Here is a 25061-nt window from a genome sequence, read left to right as displayed (position 1 = left end):
GTTGAAACTCATCAGAAACCACGCGTTTGACAATAACCAGAAACCACAAAAAAATATAAAATTACTTATGGAAATAATTCATTCATTCATTTATATTGCCTTTGCCATTGTTGTCTGCTCTTGCGATTTCCACTGAATTTACATTTTTTTTAAGCGGATTGGATTCAATTTTGCATTCGCATACTACATGCATGCTCTTAATTTGTATTTCGAATATTCGATTTTGTAAAATTTTATGGTCAATATCTTTTTAAAAATAAAATTATTGTCCGCTTTTGCAGCGCCAACTACTGTTTAAGATTGGTTTCGTTAAAATGTTAGTATTCAAGTGCCCAAAGAATCCTCTAAGAGTTCAAAATATATATACGATCCAAGTATCGTTAAAATATAAACCGAAACACTATATTTTCATCTTAAAAATCATACTTTTTGGTTGATCTTAGAAGTCCCTAGAGATTTCTTTGGAAAATTATATAGTCTTAAACTTTTTGAAGGGTTTACCTGGCTTTACAAACTGCAGACGTCTTCTAAAATATTTCTTCTAATACTGCAATTTTCGCTGGCCTCTTAATAAGATTTAAATTTCCCTGTAGTTGTTGTTGTTTTGTTTGTTTTTCTTTTTTGGTTTTTATGGAATTCGTTGACCTCCTCACAAGCTGACTTCCTCATTCTGGCATCCGTGTTCGACTCCACCTCGGTTTGCGCTGCTGCTTCGATGTGCCTGGGTTTTTGGATCTCTGGATTTCTGGGTCTCCCGAACTTGCTCCTCCTTTTCCGTATTTCCGGGGGATGCTGCTGCTCCTCATCCTTTGTGCCTTCTATGTACATTCAGTCTATACTCAAATCCCTCCTCCTCCAAGCGATGCTTAGATCACGAAGAGATCGCTGCAGCTGGAGGAGTTGCGCCGCTTGAGGCTGATGGCCTTCTTGAAGCGCAGCACCGACGTGATGAACACCTTGGTGCGGGCCGTCAGTTTCTTGACCACCTTCCTGTTGCAGTTACCCTGCCGTCGGTTGGCTCCTTCGGTTCCCTCCTCCTCCTCCGCCTCTCCATCGCCATCCCCCTCTCCATTTGCATCTCCATCTGCCTCCGCCTCGAGCTCCTCCTCTTCGTCGCTGTCGGCGTGCAGGTTGTTGTTCAGTCGCCTATTCCCGAAGCGCTCCTCCGCCGCCCGGCGGTTCTCCAGCTGCAGGTCGTCCATCGCCCGGAGCTGATAGCGCCGCTGCAGCTCGGCGGCGGCATCCGCTGCCGCAGATGTGGTAACGCCGCCGTCGAACGAGCGACGCTTGCGAAAGGGCCGCCGATGCCTCAAAGTGGCCGCGAGCATATTGAATTTGCTCAGCTGCGACGGCTTCTGTCCCTGCCGCATCCGCTGACCCCGATGTCCGTGTGCCTGGTTCTGGTTCTGGCCATGGCCATCCTCGTCCTCCACCTCGCTCTCGCCCATCTTGAGGATGCTCTCGAGATTCAGTGGCTTGCGGTTGGGGTTCTCCACCCGCGACCGGCTCGACCTCGAAGTACCAGGCTGGGCGTCGGGATCGCCGTCGCCGTTCGGCAATCTCTCCGGCAATCCGCCATCGAAGATCTCCCCGTCGCCCTGGCACATGCTCATCTGGCGCACCATCCGCCGCGACTGCGAGTGCATCCCGCGGTGCTTCTGTATCGTGCTCTGCAGATTCAGGCGCTGCAGCTCCTGCTCCGTGAGCAGCCGGAGGCGCTGCGGGTTCAGCTTCACCTGGGCCACGATGCCAACCAGTAGCTCGTCCACATTGTGGTCCAAGCCGGAGGAGGTCTCGATGAATTTGCAAGCGATTTCCTTGGCCACCTTGCGACCCACTGCAGTTGGATTAAATAGAAGATTGGGAAAGAGAGGGTGTGAGTTAAAAATATGAGATATCATATATAGTTATGAGTTATATTTATATGAGTTATTATGTGAGTTATTATATGAGTTAGAATATGATTTAATATATGAGTTATTTTATAAGTTATATGAGTTGTTATATCAGTTATTATATGACTTATTATATCAGTTATTATATGACTTATTATATGAATTATTATATCAGTTATTATATGACTTATTATATGAGTTATAATATGAGTTAATATATGAGTTATAAGTTATTATATGAGTTATATATATATGAGTTATTATATGAGTTATTATATATAATATAATAAGACGCATTTTAGTTAAACAAGTTTGTGTATGGATAATCAGGGGAAGGTACTTACTTTGACGGGTGACCACCCGATGTCGCTGCAGATCCGTTTTGTTGGCCACCAGGATCGCGCCACGGGACAAGAGCATCTCGTTCTCCTTCAAATACTGCAGGACCCGCTCGGCTGCCGCGAAGGTGTTGCGGTCTATAACCGAGTAGACCACCACGAAGAGGTCGATGTTGTAGGTGGCACAGAAGGCCTCCGTCTGAAGGACCAAGCAACCAGGGAACCAAGCAACCAAGTGTGGTGGCGGCGAAAAGAATAAATAACAAAGGGACAGAGATGAAACATATGGTGCAGAAAACGGGGCTACAAAAAAAAGCATTTTAATGAAATTTCCAAGCGGCGAGAGGGGTAGGGAAAGTTGGCAGGTGGGTGGTGGGAGGTGGGATACCCACTCGAGGATGGGCCTTGCAACCCAGTTCGTCTGAGCGCTTTTCGCAGCTGCGACCAATGACCTTGGCCAGCTTAAAGAGACTTAAGATCCTCGTTAGACAACACATTTAAGCGGGCTAAAAAATGGAATATGGAATGTAACACGTAAGCAGATGCAATCACAATTTATCAAATCAACATTAAATGGTTTACCCAAATCCGCTTAAAAATCCAAATTTTTGATTTTCTCATTTTGTTAAAAGTTAAAAGTAAATTCAAACATTCACAACACTTAATTGTTTTTTTTTTTTTTTGATAACAATGTAAATAATTCCTTTGTAAGCACTTTTAAATTAAAATACAATTTTAATGGTTAGCCGCTTGTTAAATGATATTGAAATGTTATTGCCTGAACTTCGAACCCAGCCTTTTCAAGATTTATTAGAAGTGCACACTTTTAGTAGACAAACTGATTGTTCCAATAGGTGTTTTCCGTTTATGCAAAGTAAAGAGAGAGTTCAGAACTCGCCGAGGGAATATTTGATGGGAAAACCAGACTGCTGATGCTGCAGAGACAAATACCAAATACGAAACCTTTGTCCGCCCAGACCACACTCGCATCAGCCGTCACATCACTTTGTTTCATCTTTAAAGTGACAGGGAAGCAGGGAAGCAGGGAAACCGGGAAGGAACTCGGAGAAACACAGAAGTGTTAATGACATTTGGCAAATGTGTCAGAGGCAGACGGCTTGGCTTGGCTCTTAACCCACAAGCTGGCGCAGCTTGACCCACTCAGCCAGACGGGGGGGGAAATCGGAAAACGGAGAATGGAGAATGGAGAGTAGAGATTGGTAAATGGAGAACGGAGTATGGAGAACGGAGTCCCCGGATGAGAAGGGTCTGAACCGACGATGGACTCGTATTCGAAGGGTGTTCGTTTTTAGGGGGACACCATTATTAGGGGGTACTACCATTACTTTCTGTTTGCGGGGAGGAGGTGCCTTCCACCTCTCCGCTCGCTGCTTACTCACCGACATCTCGCATGCGGGATGATCAATAATTTCCAAATCCGTTTCAATGTTGTCGACTAGCACCGACACCGTCTTCTGTCCATAATCATCATCTAAAAGAACGCAGCCAAAATATTTGTGAGCTGGGGAACAACAGCCTTGTGCGTCAGACATTCCCTTAATGCTAGATCTTACTGGTTACTGGTTACTGGTTAGGTGTCGAATAAAATATGATGGATATTACGAGTATTAGTGTTATTGTTAGTATGAAGCTACTACCCAAGCAGGAGTGCATAGTTCGAGCGTGCCTGTGTTGGAAAACGACGTTTGGGGTGGGGGAGAACAACCCTACACTGGCGGGGACTTCCCGAGGACGTTCAAGGAAATTAAAACAACTCCCGGTCGCTGAGTGCAATGCCAAGGGTCTAAAATCGATCAAATTGCACCGCAGGCGGCGACAACCTTTGGGGGGCGTTGGTGGGCGTGCCGCCCATAAAACCGTAATCAAAGTGATTTTATTTGCCGGGCAAGTTAATGACGCAATTGACGCCCCTTCCCCCCTTTTTCTTTCTACCCAGTACCCAGTCTGCATTGACTCGTTTTTTACCACAATCATAAAACGGGGCAGGGAAGGCAGACAGTGGGCATGAAGTGGGTGAGGGACTTGGAACTCCAGTCTCGAAAAGCCTTCTTCTCCGGTGGTGCACACGGAAAGTGCTACGTCACCACAACACAGCCACAAAACACCAAGGGATTCTATATCCTCAAACTGGGAAAAAGAGGGGAAACTTTCCGCTAGCATGTTATTAATTTAAGCCCACACAAAACTGAGTTTAAAGGTGGGTTTCAGAACAAAACTTCGTGCTAATTTGGGTTAGTTTTAAATGTAGTGGCTAGTTACTGAACTAAAGAAAGAACTACTTATATTAAAATATATCATAGTTATGAGTTCTTAAATGGGTAAATGCTTTTATGAATTTGCATGCTATTCCAGTACTTTTTTCCCCGGTGCAGGAGCACCGCCCAATACACGCTGTGTCAGCAGTTCGACACGGGCAAACGGAGTGGGGGTGGCAACTCTGGGGTGGCAGGATTGCCACCACTGGAAAAAAAACGACGACGGGATGGGGAGGGGCAAAGAGCCGCAGGAGCAGACAATGACTGCAGTTTGCGACTCTGTCCGCCCATCTCTGTTTGCATTCAGCTGTGGCAAATATTTAGACGCCAGTCGACCCGCATCCGCAAGATTCCCCTTAACCCAGAAGCCACCCAGAAGACCCGTGCCGTGCCGAAAATCCATATGCGAGTAAACTCCGCCGTTGTCCCGGGTTAATTTGCATGTTGCCAGTAATTTTCAATGCGTGGGCGGTGCCGCACAAATTGAATAGGAAAAGCAAGCTTTTCCGTGTAGCGCCGCCGCACTTTGTGTGCCAGGCGAAGGTCCTTTGGGCGAAGGCTTAGCTGATTAGTCATGCCATTGACAAGCGGCGAAAGCCAACTGCGTCGACGGGTCATTGCAATGCAATTATTCAAATGCTACTGCAAACAGTCGAACTAACCGAAACCGAAGCCGAACCTCTTAAACCCCCCTCGACAACGATTTTCGGTGGGATTAGTGGCGGTGCAATTGCGGGTGTCCTTGAAAGCAAGGCGTTTCAAAGGGGCGCGTGTGTGGGCTTCGTTGGATGGTAAATTATTAACGCCAAATGGGATTATTAGAACTTAATAGTTCCTTGATGGTGCGGCGCCTCCTCTTACCCCGCCATTCACATCGCACTCTATTTGCGATGCCATTCAACAGGTACAGTCGTGCTCAAATCCTTTAAGGCGCTTAGCAGGCAACAGGTCCTTTGCTTTCAACTGCCATCGTTCAACTGCAATCAACTTGAAGTTCTGCGGGGCAATTGCAGCTTACAGCTGAGCCCGAGGAGCGCCTGATTGCATCAGCATAAATTCAAGTGAAATTAGGGCTTTGTTTGAGCTATTTTCCGCAATCAGAAGCACTTAGATTTACTCTAAACGGAACGGACATGGCATGTAATAAATTCTACCATCTGGTTTTTTTTTTTGGGGGAGTGGCCACAGAGCAGTTCCGCCGCCCCCAGAGTTTTTGTGGTCATGCAATGCTGTTGGCCATTAGCGATAGATGGCCAAAAGGACGGACGCCCACACGCAAAACCCGGCAGTTTGCGTGTCCTGCAGAAAGGCATTGTGAAATGCTGCACAATGGGCGGAAAAACAAAGCACGATTCAAGCATTCAGGGCAAGCAGTGCAAGCAGTGTTAAAGCAGTAAAAAGCAGTGGGCGACATCCAGGAGGACAATCCGTCCATGGAAATTCCCCAACGAAAGTGAACACACAAATTGTCACAAGCCAACAAACCAACAAACCAACAAACTAACAAACAAAACTCAAAACGATGGCCACATGACTGTCGTCATAAACCTTGCCATTGCTGTGGGGCTAATTAAAGCTCCGAGTTTTATTATCTCGACCACAGAGAGCAGCAAATTCCTGCGTGGGAATGAATTCCTTGGTTCCAAACAACAGGATACTGTACAGTAGGATGCCAAGAAATGCCAACAGAGAAGCAAGGGCAACCGGAAATAGAAACGAGCAGAAGCTGCACGCAGTCCGTAAAAACCAAACCACAGAATATTCGACTGGTAATTCGGTAATACAAAAATGCGGTTGCAATCAGGAAGGGAAATTGTTGGTTAATTGTCACTCAATGATTTCATATGCGTCGTACCATCTGTTTTTTCACTGTGTACTTTGTGCCAAATGGAGATATTTGGTCCTAAATTCCTCTGGAGTCCTCCGCCAAGAGAGCAAAAATCCAAGGCAACCATATGGCACTCCGTTCGTTTTCATTGTGCACACGGAAGTGAGGCATTCAGTCCGAAATTCCTTCAAAAGTGAAGAGCAGTTGCAGTGCGGCAACTGTTGCTGCGACCGTGTTGCACACGTGTTGCACCCACTGCTCACCGATTGCAGCTGCAATTAGCCACTGCTAATGAAATATTGGGTTTCGGCAACATTCGATCTGCGATTCCATAAGCCGGACCACCGGTGGTGCACAACCACTTGAGTGCTAGAATATCTGAGATGTAATTAACTCAGTGCCAGCTTAAGTGCGGTCCATTAAAGTTCGCTGCTCAAAAGGTAATTCGATACAGCTGCAATCCAATTAATTCAAAGGGGGAATTTTGCACAAGGCGCCGGCAGGTGGTGGCTGCATCTTCTCCTGGCCGTCCAATTAATTAAGCCAATTTTCAAGCAACGCATTTCGCAACTTGAGGCGATTCGAGCTTTTCGAGTTTTCAGATCCAAGAAGGGCTTATCCTTGTGAGAGTATAAGTACGCATGTCCATCACCAAACAAAGTAGTATAATATTATATGTTTTGTATTGGGGATCCCTGGGTGTCCTCGTGGTGCCCATTCAAACAATTTAAGTAGGGAAGTGTCTTTGGGCAAAGTTACCGGGTGCTGAATGCTAACAATAACAGAAAAAGAAAAAAGAATGACCTTCTCCAACCAAAGGAGCTTAGAAACGCTTCTTGTGAAACATTTTCGCCAAGGTTAATGCGATTTTATGGACGAGGAGCAGGACTTTAAACCGATGCCAGTGCCAGTGGAAACAGTGCTCCACTCCAGTGGGTAAATCCACTTAAAAGGTCCAAAGCGGTTATCAAACAAAGTGCGGGGCAACCGACGCGCCCATTCTCTCTGGCATTTCCCTCACTCCAGATCCCAGACCCGGTGATATGGTCGCGAAAGTTAATGAAATTAGCGCTGGCGCTTTCCATATTTTATGACTTTGTGCCATAATTAAAATGCAAATGTGTTTGATTAAAAGCCGCATAGTGGAGATGGATGAAGCTGCCTGTCGTGAAAATGGGAAAGCGACTTCGTTTTCAATTACATATTTCGGCAGACATGTGCCAAAAGGAAAGTGAATTATGTTACGGGTAAGCCAAAACTACAAGACGATTAAAATCCTACTAAAGAATTGATTTAATTAAATGCTAATACTCAATATCAGCTAATAAAAATAATTGAATTGAAGAGATATGTATGTTTGATTAGTACTAGATATCAGCTAATAAAAATAATTGGATTGAAGAGATAAGTTTTGTCAGTACTTGATATGAACTAATAACGATATTGATATAAGCAGAAACTACCAAAAAAGAGTTTTCAAAGTGTGAGATACAAAAGTGCAAGGTAGCAAGGAAAAGCAGCTTTCGATTTTTGGTCGCACTCATAAAACTTTCTAAAACTTCTAAACTATGAACTACAATATACATAACCACTATGCGATGAGTATGTGCATAATGCTTGGATAAAACTAAGTACGAGTATTGTTCTAAATTCTGTAATGCGAACTGTACATTTGTGCAGAGAAAATCGCAACCGAAAGCGAAAAACCTTCGATCGGCGGCAGGCCTGATAAATATATATATATACTATATAGTACATTTTACATTTGCCAAATTAAAAAATTGCCAATTGAATAAAGCAGTGTGGTAAGTAATAAATAATAAACAACGAACGACTTACCGAGACTCAGGTCGTAGGCGCAAATGTAATCGGAAGTGGTGAACTGGTAAGTCAGGGTCGTCTTTCCCACTCCAGAGCCGCCGAGCATCGCAATTTTGTAGGCAGGAACATTCGGATCCCCGTCGATGACTTCGCCCGATGCCCCCGATGCGTTGCTACGGGGATACGAGATAAGATATAAGAGTAATGGGCGAAAAGGGCGAGGCACAGTGGGTGGATTTGCTTAAAAAGCTGCTAAATGTTCAAAACTGTCGAGCAAATAAATATGAAATCCAGCTAAGTTCTCAGCATAACGTTTGCATCCACTTAAGTCTTTTTTTTAGATTCGAACATTGCAAATGTGTGTGGTAAGTCAGCGAAATGGCCCACTGTGCTGCGTTCAAAAAATTGGCAAATATTCAAAACTGTCGAGCAAATAAATAAGAAATCCCGCTAAATTCTCAGATCATACGCAAGCATTTCGTTTGGATACATTTAAATCTTTTAAGATTTGAAAACATAATTGTGTGGTAAGTCAGCGAAATGGCCCACTGTGCCGCCACTGTGTTCCCGCAACAATGAAATGGAAAACGCCTTGACATTGTTACGAGTCGAGTCATCTTCATCTTCGACTCCCCCGCCACCGAGCACCCCCGTCATCTTCATCGGCATCGGTTGTTAATGGCAGCGGAAATTGTTTGGTGTGGAAATTGTATGAAATTAGTCAGACCATATAGACGTGAAAATGTCGCACGTTTCCCATTGTTGTCGCCATGTGAACTGTCATTTCATAAACAATTTATTGCCAGCCACTTTTGTTCGCTCATTGAGCCTCGCTGAACGTCGAGCGGTTGAAGGATGAACCACTGAACTGAACTCACCTATTGTGTCGATCCACGCCGCTGTTTGAAGTGCCAGTGGATGTCACGGAATTGATCGAACGTGACCTGCGACTTCTGTTGCGAAAGAAAAGTGCAAAAATGGAAGTGGGAATACGAATACTGAATAAAGGAACGCAAAACAAGGCAGACGGATGGGAGAACCTACCGCAGCGAGTCGCCCAAGTTGCAGATGCCGTGCGAAGTGATGCTGAAGCTGCGGAGACGGTAGTAGGTCATGTCCGGATCTCCAGCGTGGATGGCCGAGCGACGCATCTCGGCCAAACGGGGCTAGAAAAGACCAACAGGAAGATATAATATTATTAACGTAAAATAACAAACATTTGTCGAAGGCAAACCTCAGATTTAAAGACTATTTCGAAAAGGCAGTGGAGAAAACTAAAAGCATAATAACGTATATGTAATGTGTGCTTTCATCTTTGACTTAACGTATACGCCCCGCTGACTTTTAAATACAGTCGCTTGACGAACAGGAAGATATAACATTATTGGTTTTAAATAATAAACATTTGTCGAAAGTAAACACAAGGTTAAAAGAATATTTCGAAAAAGCAGTGGAAGAAACTAAAATGCTTATTATAACGTATACGTAATGTATGCTTTCATCTTTGACGTAACGTATACGCCACGGTGACTTTTTAATAAAATCGCATGACAAACAGGAAGATATAACATTATTAATGTAAAATAACAAACATTTGTCGAAAGTAAACACAAGACTCAAAGAGTATTTCGAAAAGGCAGTGGAAGAAACTAAAAGCAAAATAACGTATACGCAAGGTGTGCTTTCATTTTTGATAACGTATACGCCACGGTGACTTTTCAATAAAACCGCATGAGCGTACTTTTAAGTCAATAAATTCGGACTCTGACAAGGATGCTTCAGAGTAAACATATATTTGAGTCAATGGCTTCGGTCCTCCTGCATCTACCTATTAAATAAATATAAAAATCTAAGCAAATAAATGGCCATTGCGGTCCTTGATGACATCTTTTTTTGCAGGAGAAGACTCGACAGCTGGCCGCAAATAAATAAATGTCCTTGCACTGAAACACAATCATGAGGAGAACTGGCGAGTGTTTGACTTCATTCGTTCAGTCCAATAAGGTATGAACAAAGCCCCAACTGATGGCATATCCGAATGTATGCGGATGCATGGATGTTAAGACACCTTTTGTGGCTGTGGCTCCTGTTCCCTGCCAATTGCAGGACGATGTTCCCCAATGGGCTTACACCACACAAACACACATACACCAAACACACACACTCACACACACATAATATGTGCGGTTGGCCTTTTGGGCCACGGTGGCACAAAAGTTTCTGCACTTTTTCGGCTGCCTTCGGGGTTTCAGTCCTTGCGACTCTCGATTTTTTAAATTTCTCTCCTTTTTTGTTTGGCAGCAGCCACCGAAGAAGAGGTGAAGTGTGAATGGATCTGGAACTGCAGTCGACAAGTTTGCTCGTTCGGTGTCGAGTACGCCGCACACTTGACACTATTCCGCATTTAATGCTGCCCCCAGACTTCAGACTTTAGACTTCAGCCGAATCCAATCGCAATGGCAATCCCAATCGCAATCGCAATCCCTTTGGCCGGGAGCCATCTCCCATTTACGTGCCTGCCATTGATTCCTTTTTTGAAGGTTCTCGCTCACTTTAATCGCAGACAGCAGGCAGCAGGCAGCGCGCGTATTTCTGGAATCAATTGCGAGAGACGGGGCATCCATACATAATATAGAATAAAGTTCTGAGCCGGCGGATATGGTGAAAACTTTGGGTCAACGACCCCGGCTGCTCCAGTTTTTGCTTTTGCCGGCTGGAGAGTCCCCGGCGACTGCGGCAAATTCAGGTGGCACGTAGCGCGGCGCAGCACGCGTTGCACAATTTTCACTCGAGCAATTTCCCAAACTAATTACATTAACTGCAGCGACTAGACAAGTGCAAGTCAGCCGAAGGAGCGTGGGGCTCATGGCTTATGGGTTATGGCTTATACACCCCACCACCCACTACCATCACCACCCACCATCACAATCGCAGCCATAAATCCACGTTAATGGCACACAGCCATGGGGTGAAAATCGGTGACACGACTTTCGGGTACCTTCTCATTGAATATTGATAAGTCCAGAACCAAATATCAATAATCAATAAATGTGAAAACAATGAGGTCTGCGAGGTGTCTCTTTATGCTTCGAAGATGGTGTACAATAAATACGTTAAAATTCTTCCTTCCTTTAACAAAACCCCTCAAAATACCCTTCGAATAAAGTAGATAAATAAAGTAGTAGAGGAAAAGTATATTACAGCCAGGGGAGTGCACTTAACTTGCCGCTGATAATGGCGATTTTTCAAATGTGCCAAAAGCGATACAGGGAAACTGAAGGTGGCGCAGGTCCGCCCACTTGGGGAATCGGGAATGGCGGTTTGGAAAATGATAAGCTGCCAGCGGCACTCCCCCCAAAAAAAAAAGCGATTCAGGCAGCCAATGACCCGGGGAGCAGAGCAGAGGACCAAAAGTAGAACCATGTATCAAATGCTCAGTCATGCTGAATGCTGCAAACTTGGCCAACAAGCCCACAGCCAAAGGCCTTCCAACCAACCAGACAAACCCAGATCCAGATACATGTGTAATCTTTCCTTCCTTCGTCTTGTGTATATCTAGTTCCTTTCTTTTTTTTTTGGCTAGTGCCACTATTAAGAATATTTCACTGGTGAGTGGAGTGCTAATGGCTGTCCTTAAATGGCTTTTGTTCCCCGGCCGAGTTTCAATTACTTGTCGTCCCAAGTCGGTGCGATAATCCCCATGAGCCTGCTCCTTGAACTGGCTTAACTGGTTCCCGTCTCCAGTGGCTACGAGTGACTAGGCATTGGCCAAAAATGTAGGCAAAAATAAATAGCTTCAGTGACTGCCGAGTTTTTCTGAGGGGGCAGAGTGGTCTGTGCCTTGAATATGTAATATTTATATGTATCAGGATATCCTATGGTCCTCATTAAAGTTTAAAGACTGAATACTGTTTGTTGTGTAGTTTGTATAAATAGATTTCATTGCATTGCTATTGTTCAATGAAAATCAGATATAGGATACTATATGGAAATTGTTTGCTTAAATCATCTAGGGATTTGCGTAGTTTGTGAAAATAAATTTCATTGCACTCAATGCTATCGCTCAATGAAAACTATCGGATATAACATATATAAATTATTTACCCAAATCCTCTTTGAATTTCAGCATGAATAAGATATTTTGGGCCACTCACCCTGCGACTTTCCGCCGGCATGCTGGAGGTCCTCAATCGCTGGCGGTCGGTCAGGATTTTTCCGGAGCTCGTGGCCAAGACCACGGAGGCGGCCAGATCGGCAAGGGCCGTGCCCGATGTGCTGGCTCCCGAGGACTCACCCACGCCGCGCTCCCGATTCATTGGCAAGTGGGTGGGCAGATGCTGCTGCTCCTGCTCCTGCTGCAACTGCGATTGCTGCTGCTGCTGCTGTTTAGCTGCGACCATGGACACCGGGGATGGGGAGTCGGTGGAGTCGCCGTTGCAGTCCGTGCCACTAGTCACCTCGGCGACAGCAGCCAAGGTGGTGCTCGATCCACCTAGAAACCCCAAGCCCACGCTCAAGTTGACATTCTGGGCAGATCCGCCTGGTAGACCACCGCCTCCTCCTCCTCCTCCTCCTCCGCCTCCGCCTCCCATGCTTCCCAAGGGATCGGCTCCAACCATTCCCGGCTTCCTCTCGCCGGATCCGGAAGTTGGGTTAGTGGGATTCAGCGATGACAAAGTGCCATACTGCGGCGACACTGCTCCGGACATCACTTGCTGGAAGGTCAGCACTCCGGCCACAGTAATGCGATCTCTAAAAGCAGGAGAAAAATTCAATTTAAAATTAAAATTACATTCAAAAAAGAGTTGCTTATTTTCGTATTTAAATATGTTGATTTTTAAATAATCAACATTCTAGAAATATTTGTTTTGGTAATTGTTAATTGTTTACCAGTAAAGTTGTTGCTTGATTCAAGGTAAAATAAATTTAATCTCTTTATAAGGCTAATTACCATAGCATAGAGTTATGAAATCTGAATAAAAAGTGCATCAGCGAAATTTCAAGAAAATATAGTGCTTGACTAAAAAAGCGAAGAATATTCTGCATTCAGTTGCCAGGAAACGAAGTAAAGAATGTTTACATGCTTACAATATGTGAAGATATGTTCGATTTAATATTGTACCTTACTAATTAATTTTTGGCTCTAAAACCTCTTGAATTTCTTCTTGCAAAGTTGTCATATAATACATGTGGCAAACTTTGCACTCATTTAAATTCCTTCTCTGCCAAATGGAATGTTGCAAAACTTCACTTTTCTTTGTGCCAAATGCAGTTGTGTGTGAATCGGAATCCTCACAAGCCATTTGCTGGTGAATTGTGAATGAATGGAGCGTAAAACATTTGAAAAGCCATTTGGCATTTGGCAAATCTGCAGCCTCCATCTCAGAATGGAGGCCCATTGGGCCAAGGTCGCCCTGGGACGCCAAAGACAATGGCAATGGCAAGTTGTTGGCCCACAAGGAGGCAAGGCGGCAAGAGGTCACAGTCGAGGACTACAGGAGGTTGGGTCACCTAATTAGAGTGCCCCCTTCCCCTTGTTCCCTCGTTCTTGCCCCACCTTCTGCCACCCATTGTTGCAAAGTTTTTAATTATCATTTTTTCTCGTCCATGACTGGACGCCTTTCTGCGGACTCATGCCCCAAGCCGCTGCTACTTTATCATCGTCTTAATCTCAGCAAAAATGGCAAAGAATGTTGAACATATTTTGGAGGAAAATGAGGAGACATCTACAGTTTTGTTGGTTTTCAAATTCTAATTTCATTATCCGACGACGGAGATCTACTTCTACTTATATATTTATAACATATATTTAGATATATATTTCGAACATATGAGTTTAGGAGTCGGATAACTCTTACCTGATGCTACTGCTGTGCGAAATGCGTGGGAAATCGGCGGAATCAGTGGGCACTCCGCCAATACTGTTCCGACCGTACGAAAACTCCGAGTTCAACACATTTCCAGCAATCGATGAGGCGCGACGTCTGTGCAAAATCGGCGACTTTTGGGCTCGCAGACTCTGCTGTAAATTTTTATATAAAAAATTCGAATATTTTATATTTGAATAAGGTAACAAAACGTTTTGTAAAACTAAGCAGTTATAAATTATTAATAATATATGATAACTCACACGACTGCCAGCTGGATTCTGGGAGGCGTTGAGGTAGTCGTCGAAGGTGGACAGCTGAGGAGCCATCTGAGGAGCTGGTTCCTCGTCCAGTTCCCACTCCGAGTCGTTGTCCAATTCGGTGTCGTCTGAGTAGAGCGGATAATGCTGCTGCTGCTGCTGCTGCTGTTGATGTTGCTGCTGCTGCTGAAGCGGCTGATATTGTTGCTGCTGCTGGAGCGGCTGGTATTGCTGCTGCTGCTGCTGCTGCTGAAGCGTCTGATGTTGCTGATATTGATCGAACTGCATATTCTGGTGCGGATCGTACTGCAACTCCTGCTGCTGGTCGTACTGCACCTGTTGCTGCTGTTGTTGCTGCTGTTGCTGCTGTTGTTGCTGCTGTTGTTGCTGCTGCTGGTGATCCAGAGACTGATTATAGGCATAGGCCGCCGCCGAGGTGCTGGGCCCGTCGATGTAGTAGCCGCTCTGCTGCTGCACCCGCTGCAAGGCCGCCTCCCGGGTGTGGAACGCCCCCATTCCGCTGTGAGTGGGCGGCGTGGGCAGCCGACGGTGCACCACATGTCCACCGGTGGCGGTGGCGGGCGGATGCTGCTGCTGCCCTTGCATCGCGACCTGCTGTGGCTGATGGGCCACCTGTTGGTACTGCTGGTGCTGCTGGAAGGTTACTCCCACCTGGTGCTGCTGCTGGGAAACCCCCTTCTGTTGCTGTTGCGGAGCAGCAGCCTGGTACTGCTGGTGGCACATCGTCTGGTGCTGCTGCTGCTGCAGCGGCTGGTGCGGCTGAATCGATTGGATCGGCTGAAAGGAGACCTGCTGGTGTTGCTGCGGCATCAACTGTTGCTGCTGCTGCTGCTGCTGCGGCATTATCTGCTGCGGATGCTGCTGCAGATCGAGTTGCTGGAACTGCTGCAGCATCATGGGCTGGTGCGGCTGTATGTTGACCTGCTGGTGTTGCTGCTTCTTCATCTGGAGATGTTGCTGCGGGTTAACCTGCAGCATCCCCGGCTGGTGTTGCTGGTGCAGCGGAGACTGGTGGTGCTGGTAAGCGGTCTGCGGATGTGGCTGCTGCTGCATCAGGGATCTCTGCTGCTGTTGCTGCTGCTGCTGCAACTGCAACTGCGACTGCGGCTGCTTGAGGATCGGCTTGAGCACGTTGTAGGCCAGCTGGTGGGGAGCCGGCGAGGGCACCGGAATGGGGGTGCTGCTCAGGCTGTCGCTCTCGTCGCAGCTGGTATCTGAGCACCCTGACCGGGACCACAGGCAGCAATCAGGATAAAGGAAAAGCAATCACAAAAATCTCATTAAAAGAGAACCGCACGAGTTTCCAAAACTGGACAATCCCATAGTCAAGCTATTGCCATAATGGAAATGAAAATGCCTTTCTGAAGGGAAAAGGTTTCCAAAGCCTTTTTTGTAAAGCCTTTTCTTATCGGAAATTCAGTGCACACAGTGCGATTAGCATAATCTCTCGAATAACGAGGTGGAATTATAACCTTTTATTAAATAGACATTTAAATCCCGAAACTGTTTTACAAACACTTCTTGGTCCAGTGCAGTTTACCCGGACACTAAAAACCAATTAACTTTAAATCTAAGCAATTAAATTAAATGCGGTTGGTAATTTCGTTAATTTTGTTTCTTTTTTCTAGGCTTTCAGTTTTCAACCAGTTGGCAAACCGCAACCATTTGGCCAAGCTAATGTGGCCGCCAGTTGCGCAGGGACAACCCAGCATTCCTTCCACTTTTCAGCCTTGAATGCATGGCACCTGGGGGGGAAAAACTGAGGAAAACTGTGGAAAACTGGGGACACCTGGGGCACCTGTGACCGGGTGTCTATACATCGCTCTCTGTGTGTGTGTGAGTCTGTGTAAATGTATCTGTGTATCTGTGTTTCGTGTGGCTGTCCCAGGAATTATGTTTCCCAAGTTGAAGTCAAATATGAAAATGTTTTGCCACAACCCAGAAAGTAAACTTTTCCGAGACATTTCCCCAAGAACGCTCTCTCTCTCTGTGTGTGTGTGTGTGTGTTTGCTTTTCTGTTTACATGTTTATAGCCAAGCTTAAGTTTTCTTTGCCGTTTCCTTTTGTTGCTGGGCGCAAAGAAAAAATTTAATAAACTTTGGCTCTTTGTGCGTCGTTGGGCGCCATAAAAATTGTCGGTTAGACCGGAGGAGCATCGCTAAAAATATGGCCACACACACACACACACACACACACACACATGACAGGTTAGCAGACTCGACCCCACGGATACCCCGTTAAATATTAATTTGCGTTTTGCGTTAAACGAATCCTGTCACTCAAAAGCGGCGATTTCGAGAGGTGTGAACCCCGACATTATACAGGAAACCACCTGACAACTTGCCATAAAAACACACACCAAAAAATCTCTAGAGGCCTAAATTATTAAAAAGGACCTCAAGCAGATTAATATGAGCGTGCTGAAACGAGTAGTTTAAAACAAGGTAAAGGGATTTATTTTGATTGAAACAATTATGTTTGAAAACACACAATTTCTTCAGCAACCTACGTTCTCATTATTTTTTGATTTTCTTCGAGAAACATAAGTATCCCCGAAAATTTAGTCATGTCCAATGGGTGGCCATAAAAATTGTTTTCAACATATTTATGATTAAATTTCACGACAGCCGAGTTTGTCTAGGAAACTTTCAGGGTGCTTTCTCTTAATTAGCGTGTGGCACATTTTTCGCCGGCAGAGCTTAAGAATTTTATTATGCTGCCCCGCCATTTAAAATTTTGGGAAACTGAAGCCAGAGGTCCATTAAATAAGTAAAATGGTGTGTATTTTAAAGACAGCACTTGCAGTTTAATCATTCGATTAAGGAGTGCGCCCCATTCGGGGCATTTGTCACTTGTTTCTGCTCATTTGAGGGCATGATTTTAACCAGTAATTCGGTTGATCCCGCTGATTAATAATAGCGTTCGAGGCTCTTTTCGGTTGCAAACATTTGTCGGCCGCATTCAGTCGAATTAATCACCATGAAGGGCTCATCCATTATAGAAATGAGTTGGTCGGTGGCCCTTTTATCGAGCGGCTCCATTCAACAGTTTACTAAACGCAATTAAGCGGACAAAAGGCGGAAAGTATCTTTAAGTTGGAATACTTTCACCTGTTCGGTTCGGTTCGGTTAGGTTGGACCGACCCAAGCCAAAGGCTCCGATTATCCATGTAACCGGTCAATGTCACCCGCCTCCGTTTTTCCCTCCGAGAAAAAAAAAAAAAAAAGAAAAACGCACGGAAAAGGATTCAGGCAGGCTGCGGGTAAATGCCGGACCTTTTTTGCTTTTATACTCTTCATTTGCCACTTTTTAAGTTGATGTTTAATTTTCGTTTTTCGGCTCCCTTCCGGCTCGCTCGTTTGTTGTTTGTTGGCTCTTTGGAGCGGCCTTGACTTATCTGTTTTATTATTTAAAGCGAATTTAAAGCGCATTTAGCCGCAGCGAAAGTTTTGGGTCCTGGGCTCCTCGTCCCAATTTTCCCTAATTCTCATGTCGCTTGCTGACAGAGGATTAAAAAAATGTAAGTGTATTTGGCTTTTAGACTTTTAAGCAAATTATCTTTAGAACAGGAAGAAAAAGCCATCGTCTGAGCTTCTTAAATAGAATTTCTGGCTTAAAATGTATACTCTTTAAGGTCGAGTATCGAAAGCGGGTGTCCCAATCTCCCAATTGAGTTAAAGTTGTGTTTCTTATAGTGTATAGGTGCTTCGAACAGAACGAGGAGGACTTGGATCGAGGAGACGTGTCCCCTGTTTGCTTGTTGTCAGGTGCCACAAAAGAGTCGCAATTGCATCAATGTGGCAGCCACAACGATGACAAAGCAAAGGGAGCTGCCTGCCATCCGGCAGGTGACTTGCGGCCTCGTTAGCCGGAGTCTGAAGCAAGGAGACTGGAGTCCGGAGAACGGAGTGTGCCCCATGTCATTGTCACCGTAAAGTGTCACGTTGTGCTCGGAAAAACATGGGCGGAACGGAGTCTTAATTAACCTGCCAGGCGATGGCCGTGCAGCATGCAAGCAGGCAGCAGAAAGCAGGCAGAAGGCAGCCCGTTCCGCAATCGGGGCCACCGCCTGTGGCACGCACTTCCGACACACTTCGTGGCAGGTTCAGCACTTCGTACTTCGAAGCCCCTTTACTGCCCACTAACTGGTGACTAATTCCCTAATCAAGCGCCAGCCCCTGCAGCGAGTGCAGTTCCGTTCCGTTGCGATAAGCCAGCCAGATGGCCGAGATTTCCTACGGCCGCTGAGAAAAAGTTGGCATTGCGTGCGCTTTTAATTGCTCTTTACAACACTGTCAAGCGAAAAGAAGCACTGAAGCACTGCGGATACTTAATCAGGGGAAAATTGTGGCACTCTGAGGCGTTTTTGTTTTAAAATATTGCCCTTACTGCAGTGCCACGTTCAAGTTATTTAATACGGGGAGTTTTGCGAAAAAGTTGGTCCACTCTTTTCGAGCAGCTTTTCAACTCTAAATGAAGATTAAGGTGTTCCACAAGGCTTTATTAAAATAGTGTCCTAAATCCTCTAATGTTACCAACTAATATTTCCTTTAGAAACTCACCGAAATCGAATGCCCTTTCGAGGATAACCGATCCACGTTTCTCCTGCCGCTCCTGTCGCTCCTGCAGATCCCGGTTTTTCGAAGCTGCCATCTCGGTGGATGTGATGGTGCTTGGCTTGTCGATCTTCTTTGGTTTCTGTGAGGGAATCGCCTGGTGACCGCTGGTGTATCCCTTCAAGTTGTTGGCGCCACAATTGTCCTCTCCATCGGGACCGGAACGGGGAGTTTTGCCGCTGCCGCAAACGCACTCGCAACAGGTCAAAGTCATGTGCTTCTGCCCGGCACTCAGTTGCTGGCTTTTGAGCTGCTGCTGAAGTTGCTGGAGGCCGTCGATCGAGTGGTCGTGATGCAGACAACAATACTTGATGTGATTGCACAGCAGTTCACCGTCGTCGTCCAAGAAAAGGGAACAGCTGCGCTCGACCGAGGGATTGGTTGCTTTCAAAGCCGACTTGAGGTTCGGTTTTGAGGGCGATGGGCCACTGCTATTTCCACTGGCTACGTTGGCTGCGTTGACACTTGGACGAGTCAAGTCCAAGACACTGCCGCTGCTGCTCGAACTGACGTTGGGAGCAAGGGCCACGGGCCCAAGGCCCAAGGCGTTCAATCCGCTGCTGCTTAGCGATCCTCGCGAGCGGTTCCTTCGCAGCGAATTCGAACGGCTTGAGGTGTTGCCGAAGCTTACGCTCCTATTGGCGTAAAGATCGACACTACTGCCACTGCCACTGCGACTTCGCGGCTGAAAGGCGCGCTGCTGAAAGTACACGACAAAAAGTGTGGAATAAGCAATTAGAAAGCTTCCCAATTCAGTGTTGGAAAATCAATATTTTTTTTGTCATTTCTGTACACGTAACACGTAATATCAACTTCACATGATGATGACACCAAAATAAGCTTATACTAATCTTATGATACATCAAAATCATTTGCCAATAACACTGTGCAACAGCAAGGAAAATTGGGGATTAGGGCCACCAAATTTTAGATATGAGTCGTGCTACATACAATCTCTCACCTGTTGGGAATTATGCGATACCGGTTGCGTTCTGTTGTTCTGTTGTTGTTGTATTTGCTGCTGGTGCTGTTGTTGTTGTTGCTGATGATATTGCCGTTCTGTGCGATCCCTGCGATCTCCGCCACTGTGACTTCGCATACTGCCTCCGTACCGCTGGCGTTGTGGCTGTACGGGGCTACTCTGCCGCGGGATCACCTGGAAGAGCCCCCATGGGAAAGACGGCGAAGGGAATGGGGGTTAATGGTTTATGTGAAATGGATACATGCGCGCAGGCGGAAAGGAATCCGAGCGGGTGGGTTTTAGGGGGTTTAGGGGGTGTGCGGGATACCTTGTCCTCCAGGAGATTGGCAAACAGGCCCACGTGATCCTCGTCTTCGTTCATCATCGCAAAGAAGTTCTTGAACGTGTCCGGAAACGAGGCCGGAAACTGGCCACGAGCCTCCAATTTGGTATCCATGGCTGTGCCACTCTTCTTCTCCGCCTTCTCCGCCTACTCTCCTTCTCTTTCTTCTCCTGTCTTTCTTTCACCTTCTCTTGTATTCTTTCTTCACTGAAAACACTTTTCTTTTCTTTTCTTTTCTTTTGTTTTTTTTTTCTTTGGTCCGTCGCAACATGCAAGAAGAGAACAGGCAACTAGGTTAGAGTGGGACAGCGAAAGCGATAGAGTCCGCGCTAGGGAACAGAAAACTATAATCGAAATAAATAAATAAAATAAATAAATAATATAAATAAATAAAATAAATAAATAAAATAAATAAATAAAATAAATAAATTAAATAAATAAATAAAATAAATAAACAAATCAAATACAAATAAAAATACAATATTTAGTTAGCTAACCTATGTTGAAACAATGTATTGAATTTAATGCAGGTTGCTAAATTAAAGAATTCAACCAGATGCTTAGGTGTTTGTTGATTCTGTTGGGATTTGTATTTGGATATAAATTTAATAATATACATAAACTCCCAGTCTTTTTTAAGTTTCCAGCTTACGATTTTTCTCATTTAAATGGAAATATGGCGGCGCAACACGAAATGCTAATCCCCACAGCTTGCGGACCCACAAATGTAACCCACAAAACGAATAAAAGCCGTTTTAGTTCACGAAAATCCAGTTTACTTTTGTGCAAACATTCAGTCAACAATCGCATCCATACCTTTTATGGGGTAGCTGTGATTAAGATTAAGACCAATACCCAAGTTCTCCCAGTTGTTGAACTTTAATTGAAAGCGAGCGAACTTCTTTCAAGCGAAACTCAAGGGTAAGTGAGTGGGTGGGAAATGCGAAATGGAAAATCGCGATGGGGAAAAGGGGAAGGGGGGCCACCAAATACTTAGCATACTTTTTGGCACCCCTCGCTCGCCATATCCCTATTTTCTGGCTCCCATTCAACTTCTCCCTCATCCTGGGCTTTTGCTTTTCCTCCTCGAGCCTCTTCACACACTTTTTCCGAGCGGCTAAATTTGAAAAGTTATCAGACCGCCGCGACTCGCAAAACTGATGCTGAAATGCTGAAGTTGTTGACGTCGGAGGTGTCACTCCAATGCGTGTATATAATACACATTATATATATGACGACGACCCGCAAGAAATGTATATACCTCCATCTCGAGTTGTACCCAAAAAAAAAAAAAAACAGGGCGCAAAAAGTTATTTTAATGGCGGTTTTTTCGGACAAATGGACTAAACCGGCACTTTTGCGTTACAAAAAAATCCCTCCATCAGGCATGTAAATTAGGTGCAGAGTTTTAAGAAATAACTGCCTTTAAATTATCTAAGAAGCTTAAGTTAAGGTTGCCCAAGGATCAGGGAGAAACTAATAAAACAATAAGTGGAATTAAGTTAGCCGGAAGATTCTATTTCTGGAAGAGAATATTGAGTACGTCGAAAGACTAAGTGAGTATCACTTGAATGCCTAACCAGTGGTGAATTAACAAGGTAATCAAATGAAATATTAAGAACTATTTAATGGAGGTTGTATTAAAGCATAAACCGAGTGATTTAATATGCCGCTATAAAATAATGAGACGAAGGTACGGCGAGTGCACTAGAAAAAGTTGCCGGATTAATTTCGCATCGGTTGACTCAACAAGTTGGCTTCGTTTCTGGGCTGGGCCATTATGCCATGTTGGCATTAATGGGCGTAGACGGTAGACGGTGCGGTCTAGACCAGAAGGCCAAGCCCAATATTCCGCTTTCCGCAAAGAGGTCAACGGTCGTCGCAAGCAACGATTAATTAAAACGCCACAAATCGTTCGCGACACAAGCGCAATCACACTTTAAAAATTGCACTGCCAAAGGGATCGTCGTCATTCACTTGAAATAATAATAAAATGTGTTCCAGGAAGGTAAACATTTTCGTTATTATTTACCTTTTTTGCCTTAACCGTAACAAGTTGCGCTAAACGCGGTCGAATTAATAAGCCAACATATTCCACAGGATGGTATCTCCCGCTCCTGTTCGCTGCTTTTCGTAATGAGGGGATTTCCTAACCTAATCCGCTTTATTAACGCGTTTGATCTAACCGCTGCCGGGCTATAATAACGAATAACGAATAACGAATAACCACAACGCCCTCTAATTTTCCACTGCAGCTCGAATACGCTTTCAATTTGCAGTGGGAAAAGTTTAGCTCACAAAACCCCCCTTCGGCAATTTGCGAGGCGTCGGCGGAAGCAATCCCCCCTCACCCTTCCACCTCCCCCTCCGCCCACCTTCACTTCCTTCCCCTCCTGTTTTTTTTTTCACACACAAACATTCTGGGGCTGTAAAACAACGAGAAAAAGTTAGCCTCTTTCGTCAAGTCCCCAGCTCAACCATGTCAAGTGGGAACCTGGCCCAGACTCTCGCGTCAGGCTTATTAAAAAGTTGCGGACACAGTGAATGGCTCTTGGGGGTGTGTAGGTGGATACACTCGAAAAAAATTCCCATATAGCATGAGCCATGCCACAAAATCGAATCCCGGTAAAACATATTCAGATGGGGTTCATGCTAAAAAGAATTCTCAATTCACAGTTCAGATTTGAATTATTTCATTTGGGTTTCTCAAATATATTCTTTATAACCATTACATTTATTCTTTCTCTGCATAAGGGAATGGGCTGGGGGGTTTCGCAAAAGCGTTTAGTGTCCTCAGATGATTGTACGGAAACAAGGACAACGTTTCGGAAAACATGAGCATACCTTAGCTCAGATGCACCGCTGTCCCGCCTCCATGGCCCAGAATCTCCGGGTCCTAAATCGCTTCAGCCTTTTTAATTAGCAAACCAAATGCAAATTTGCCCAGGCGGAGGAGCAGATTTAAATGGAGGCTAGCACAACATATTATTCTCTGTCTTATGGTTTATTCAGTCGTTCATGCCATATATTAAATGAACGAGGAGTTGAAGGCACCAGGACATGGGCCACAAAGTATATTGGGCCGAAGGAACAACTGGCCAATTTCATTCGGAAATTCATTCCTTCATTCAAGCTGTCTGTCTTTTTGTTTTTAGCATACAGTTGCGGTTGAAAAATTAGTGGCTTTGGCGCATAAATATTTTCAATTACACCAATTGCAAATTTTACTGGAATTTTTTTTTTGTCGCTTGTCAAAGTTTTTTAACGTTTATTAAATATTTGCTGGGGAAAAACGTAAATATTAAGAAAATTATTGTTCCGTTTTAAAAGGTTACCCTTTGGATAAAAACCAGAATTAATTCATTGTTTTGCCGAAGGAAGATCTTTCAACTGACGTCTAAAATTGTTTTCCCAAACATAAATAATACATTTGTAGCCTCAGTTGTAGGCACATGTGTATGGATTTATGGCCTGCCCAAATAGGTATGCTACAAAACGCCAAATGAGCCACAGCCTGTGGCCAGTGAGAGCAGTGAAAGGGGGCTAAAAAGGGCCTCAGAAGGGGGCCAAAAGGGGCTGAAGAAAGTGGGGGAATCCGGCCTGAGATGTGAGCCAATTGAGGGCTCCTAGAGCAAGGGCAGTCATATGAAACGACGGACGAGATGGCGCTCTGTGGAGGTTAAGTAGCAGCCACATCCGGGGCCAAAACGAGGTGGTTGCCAGTCTTGTGGGCAACTAAGGTCCTCGCTAAGGTCAATGCAGATGCAGCCCACATTTTTTGCAATTTAATTGAAATTTCTCGCTCATTGTTGTGGGAAACGAAAAAAAAAACAATTAATAAAATACCAAAAGTAACCCAAAGGTCTCTCATTTATATGATATTTTTGGTCCGGAAAATATCTAGAACACAACATAATAACTTTCTGATTGCGGACATCCGCAATACAACTTTAAAGCCAAACAAGTAAACACCTGTAATGAAATAAAAAGTGGAAAAGCAAAAGCCATCAGTTCGTTGACATTTTCCACTGCAACTCTTCAAATATACATTTCCCTAAATAATTTCACGGTTTGTCAATCAATTCTAGAGGCAAATAAACAACCTTTCTCCGTTTTTTCGTTTTGACTTCCAACCGTTTCCCAGTACTTCAACATTTGGGAGTGTGCATACACAATACCAAAGGTTTGTCATCTTTTTTCCCATTTCCACTGGTAACATTTCTACAAGTTTAATTTATCAAATATATACCATGACTATATACAAATTGGAATGCTTTATTTTATAAAATGCTTAGCATATCAGGTTTAAATAATAATAATTAATTAAGGGGTTATATCCAGTTGCGAGGCCAAAAAAATGAGCTTTTTTGAAAATTATTTTTGAAGAGGCTATTTATTGTATGTATACGTGTTGTATATGAAAAGATAGGTAATTTTTTCTAGTTTTAGAATACATTTTTCAAAAAAAAATTTTTTGGACTCCGTCGGTCCTGTAGAGGATCTCCCGAGGGTCCACTTCAAAAAAGGGTTTTGCGGTGAGGAAAATATCTCCGGTCCAAATGATCAGAAATACAAAAAACCAGAAGGATTACGTAAAGAATAGACAAATGCTGGTAATGAGACTTGGGATTTTCAAAATTTTGATTTTTGACAAAATGGCGGCTTCCCAAACATAAACTTTTGTTTTTGGCACAAAAATTTCAACTTTGAAGTGGCTAAAAAAATCGAAATTTTTGTCGGAGCCAAAATTCCAAGTCTCATTACCTGAAAAAAATATCTAAGAAGAGAATGTGAAAGTTTCAAGTCAATCGGTCCAGCCGTCTCCGAGAAATTTT

General features: G+C 44.5%; 1 protein-coding gene across 3 annotated transcripts in view; it reads right to left on the bottom strand.

The window, feature by feature from the left end:
* Positions 1-375: 375 nt before the first annotated feature.
* The window catches only part of LOC108091313, a 42497-nt gene continuing 17811 nt past the window's right edge, over positions 376-25061 (bottom strand). The window contains exons 2-13 of one of the 3 annotated variants that reach the window (XM_017190442.2): positions 20212-20570; positions 19884-20078; positions 18869-19622; positions 14289-15520; positions 14017-14180; positions 12313-12910; positions 9203-9324; positions 9037-9111; positions 8177-8331; positions 3634-3725; positions 2240-2432; positions 376-1837 (exon numbers count right to left, since the gene is read on the bottom strand). In XM_017190442.2, coding sequence (XP_017045931.1) covers positions 867-1837; positions 2240-2432; positions 3634-3725; positions 8177-8331; positions 9037-9111; positions 9203-9324; positions 12313-12910; positions 14017-14180; positions 14289-15520; positions 18869-19622; positions 19884-20078; positions 20212-20340 — 4680 coding nt within the window. In that variant the 5' untranslated portion in view covers positions 20341-20570 and the 3' untranslated portion in view covers positions 376-866. Of the gene's footprint in view, positions 1838-2239; positions 2433-3633; positions 3726-8176; positions 8332-9036; positions 9112-9202; positions 9325-12312; positions 12911-14016; positions 14181-14288; positions 15521-18868; positions 19623-19883; positions 20079-20211; positions 20571-25061 lie in introns of those variants that run through there. The other 2 variants (XM_017190439.2, XM_043207536.1) reach the window with 2 other exon arrangements.

The sequence above is a fragment of the Drosophila ficusphila genome, unplaced genomic scaffold, assembly GCF_018152265.1.
Source record: "Drosophila ficusphila isolate 14025-0441.05 unplaced genomic scaffold, ASM1815226v1 contig_198, whole genome shotgun sequence".
Taxonomy (NCBI): Eukaryota; Metazoa; Arthropoda; class Insecta; order Diptera; family Drosophilidae; genus Drosophila; species Drosophila ficusphila.
Note: the sequence above shows the minus strand (reverse complement) of the source record. Positions and strands in the feature narration are given on the sequence as shown.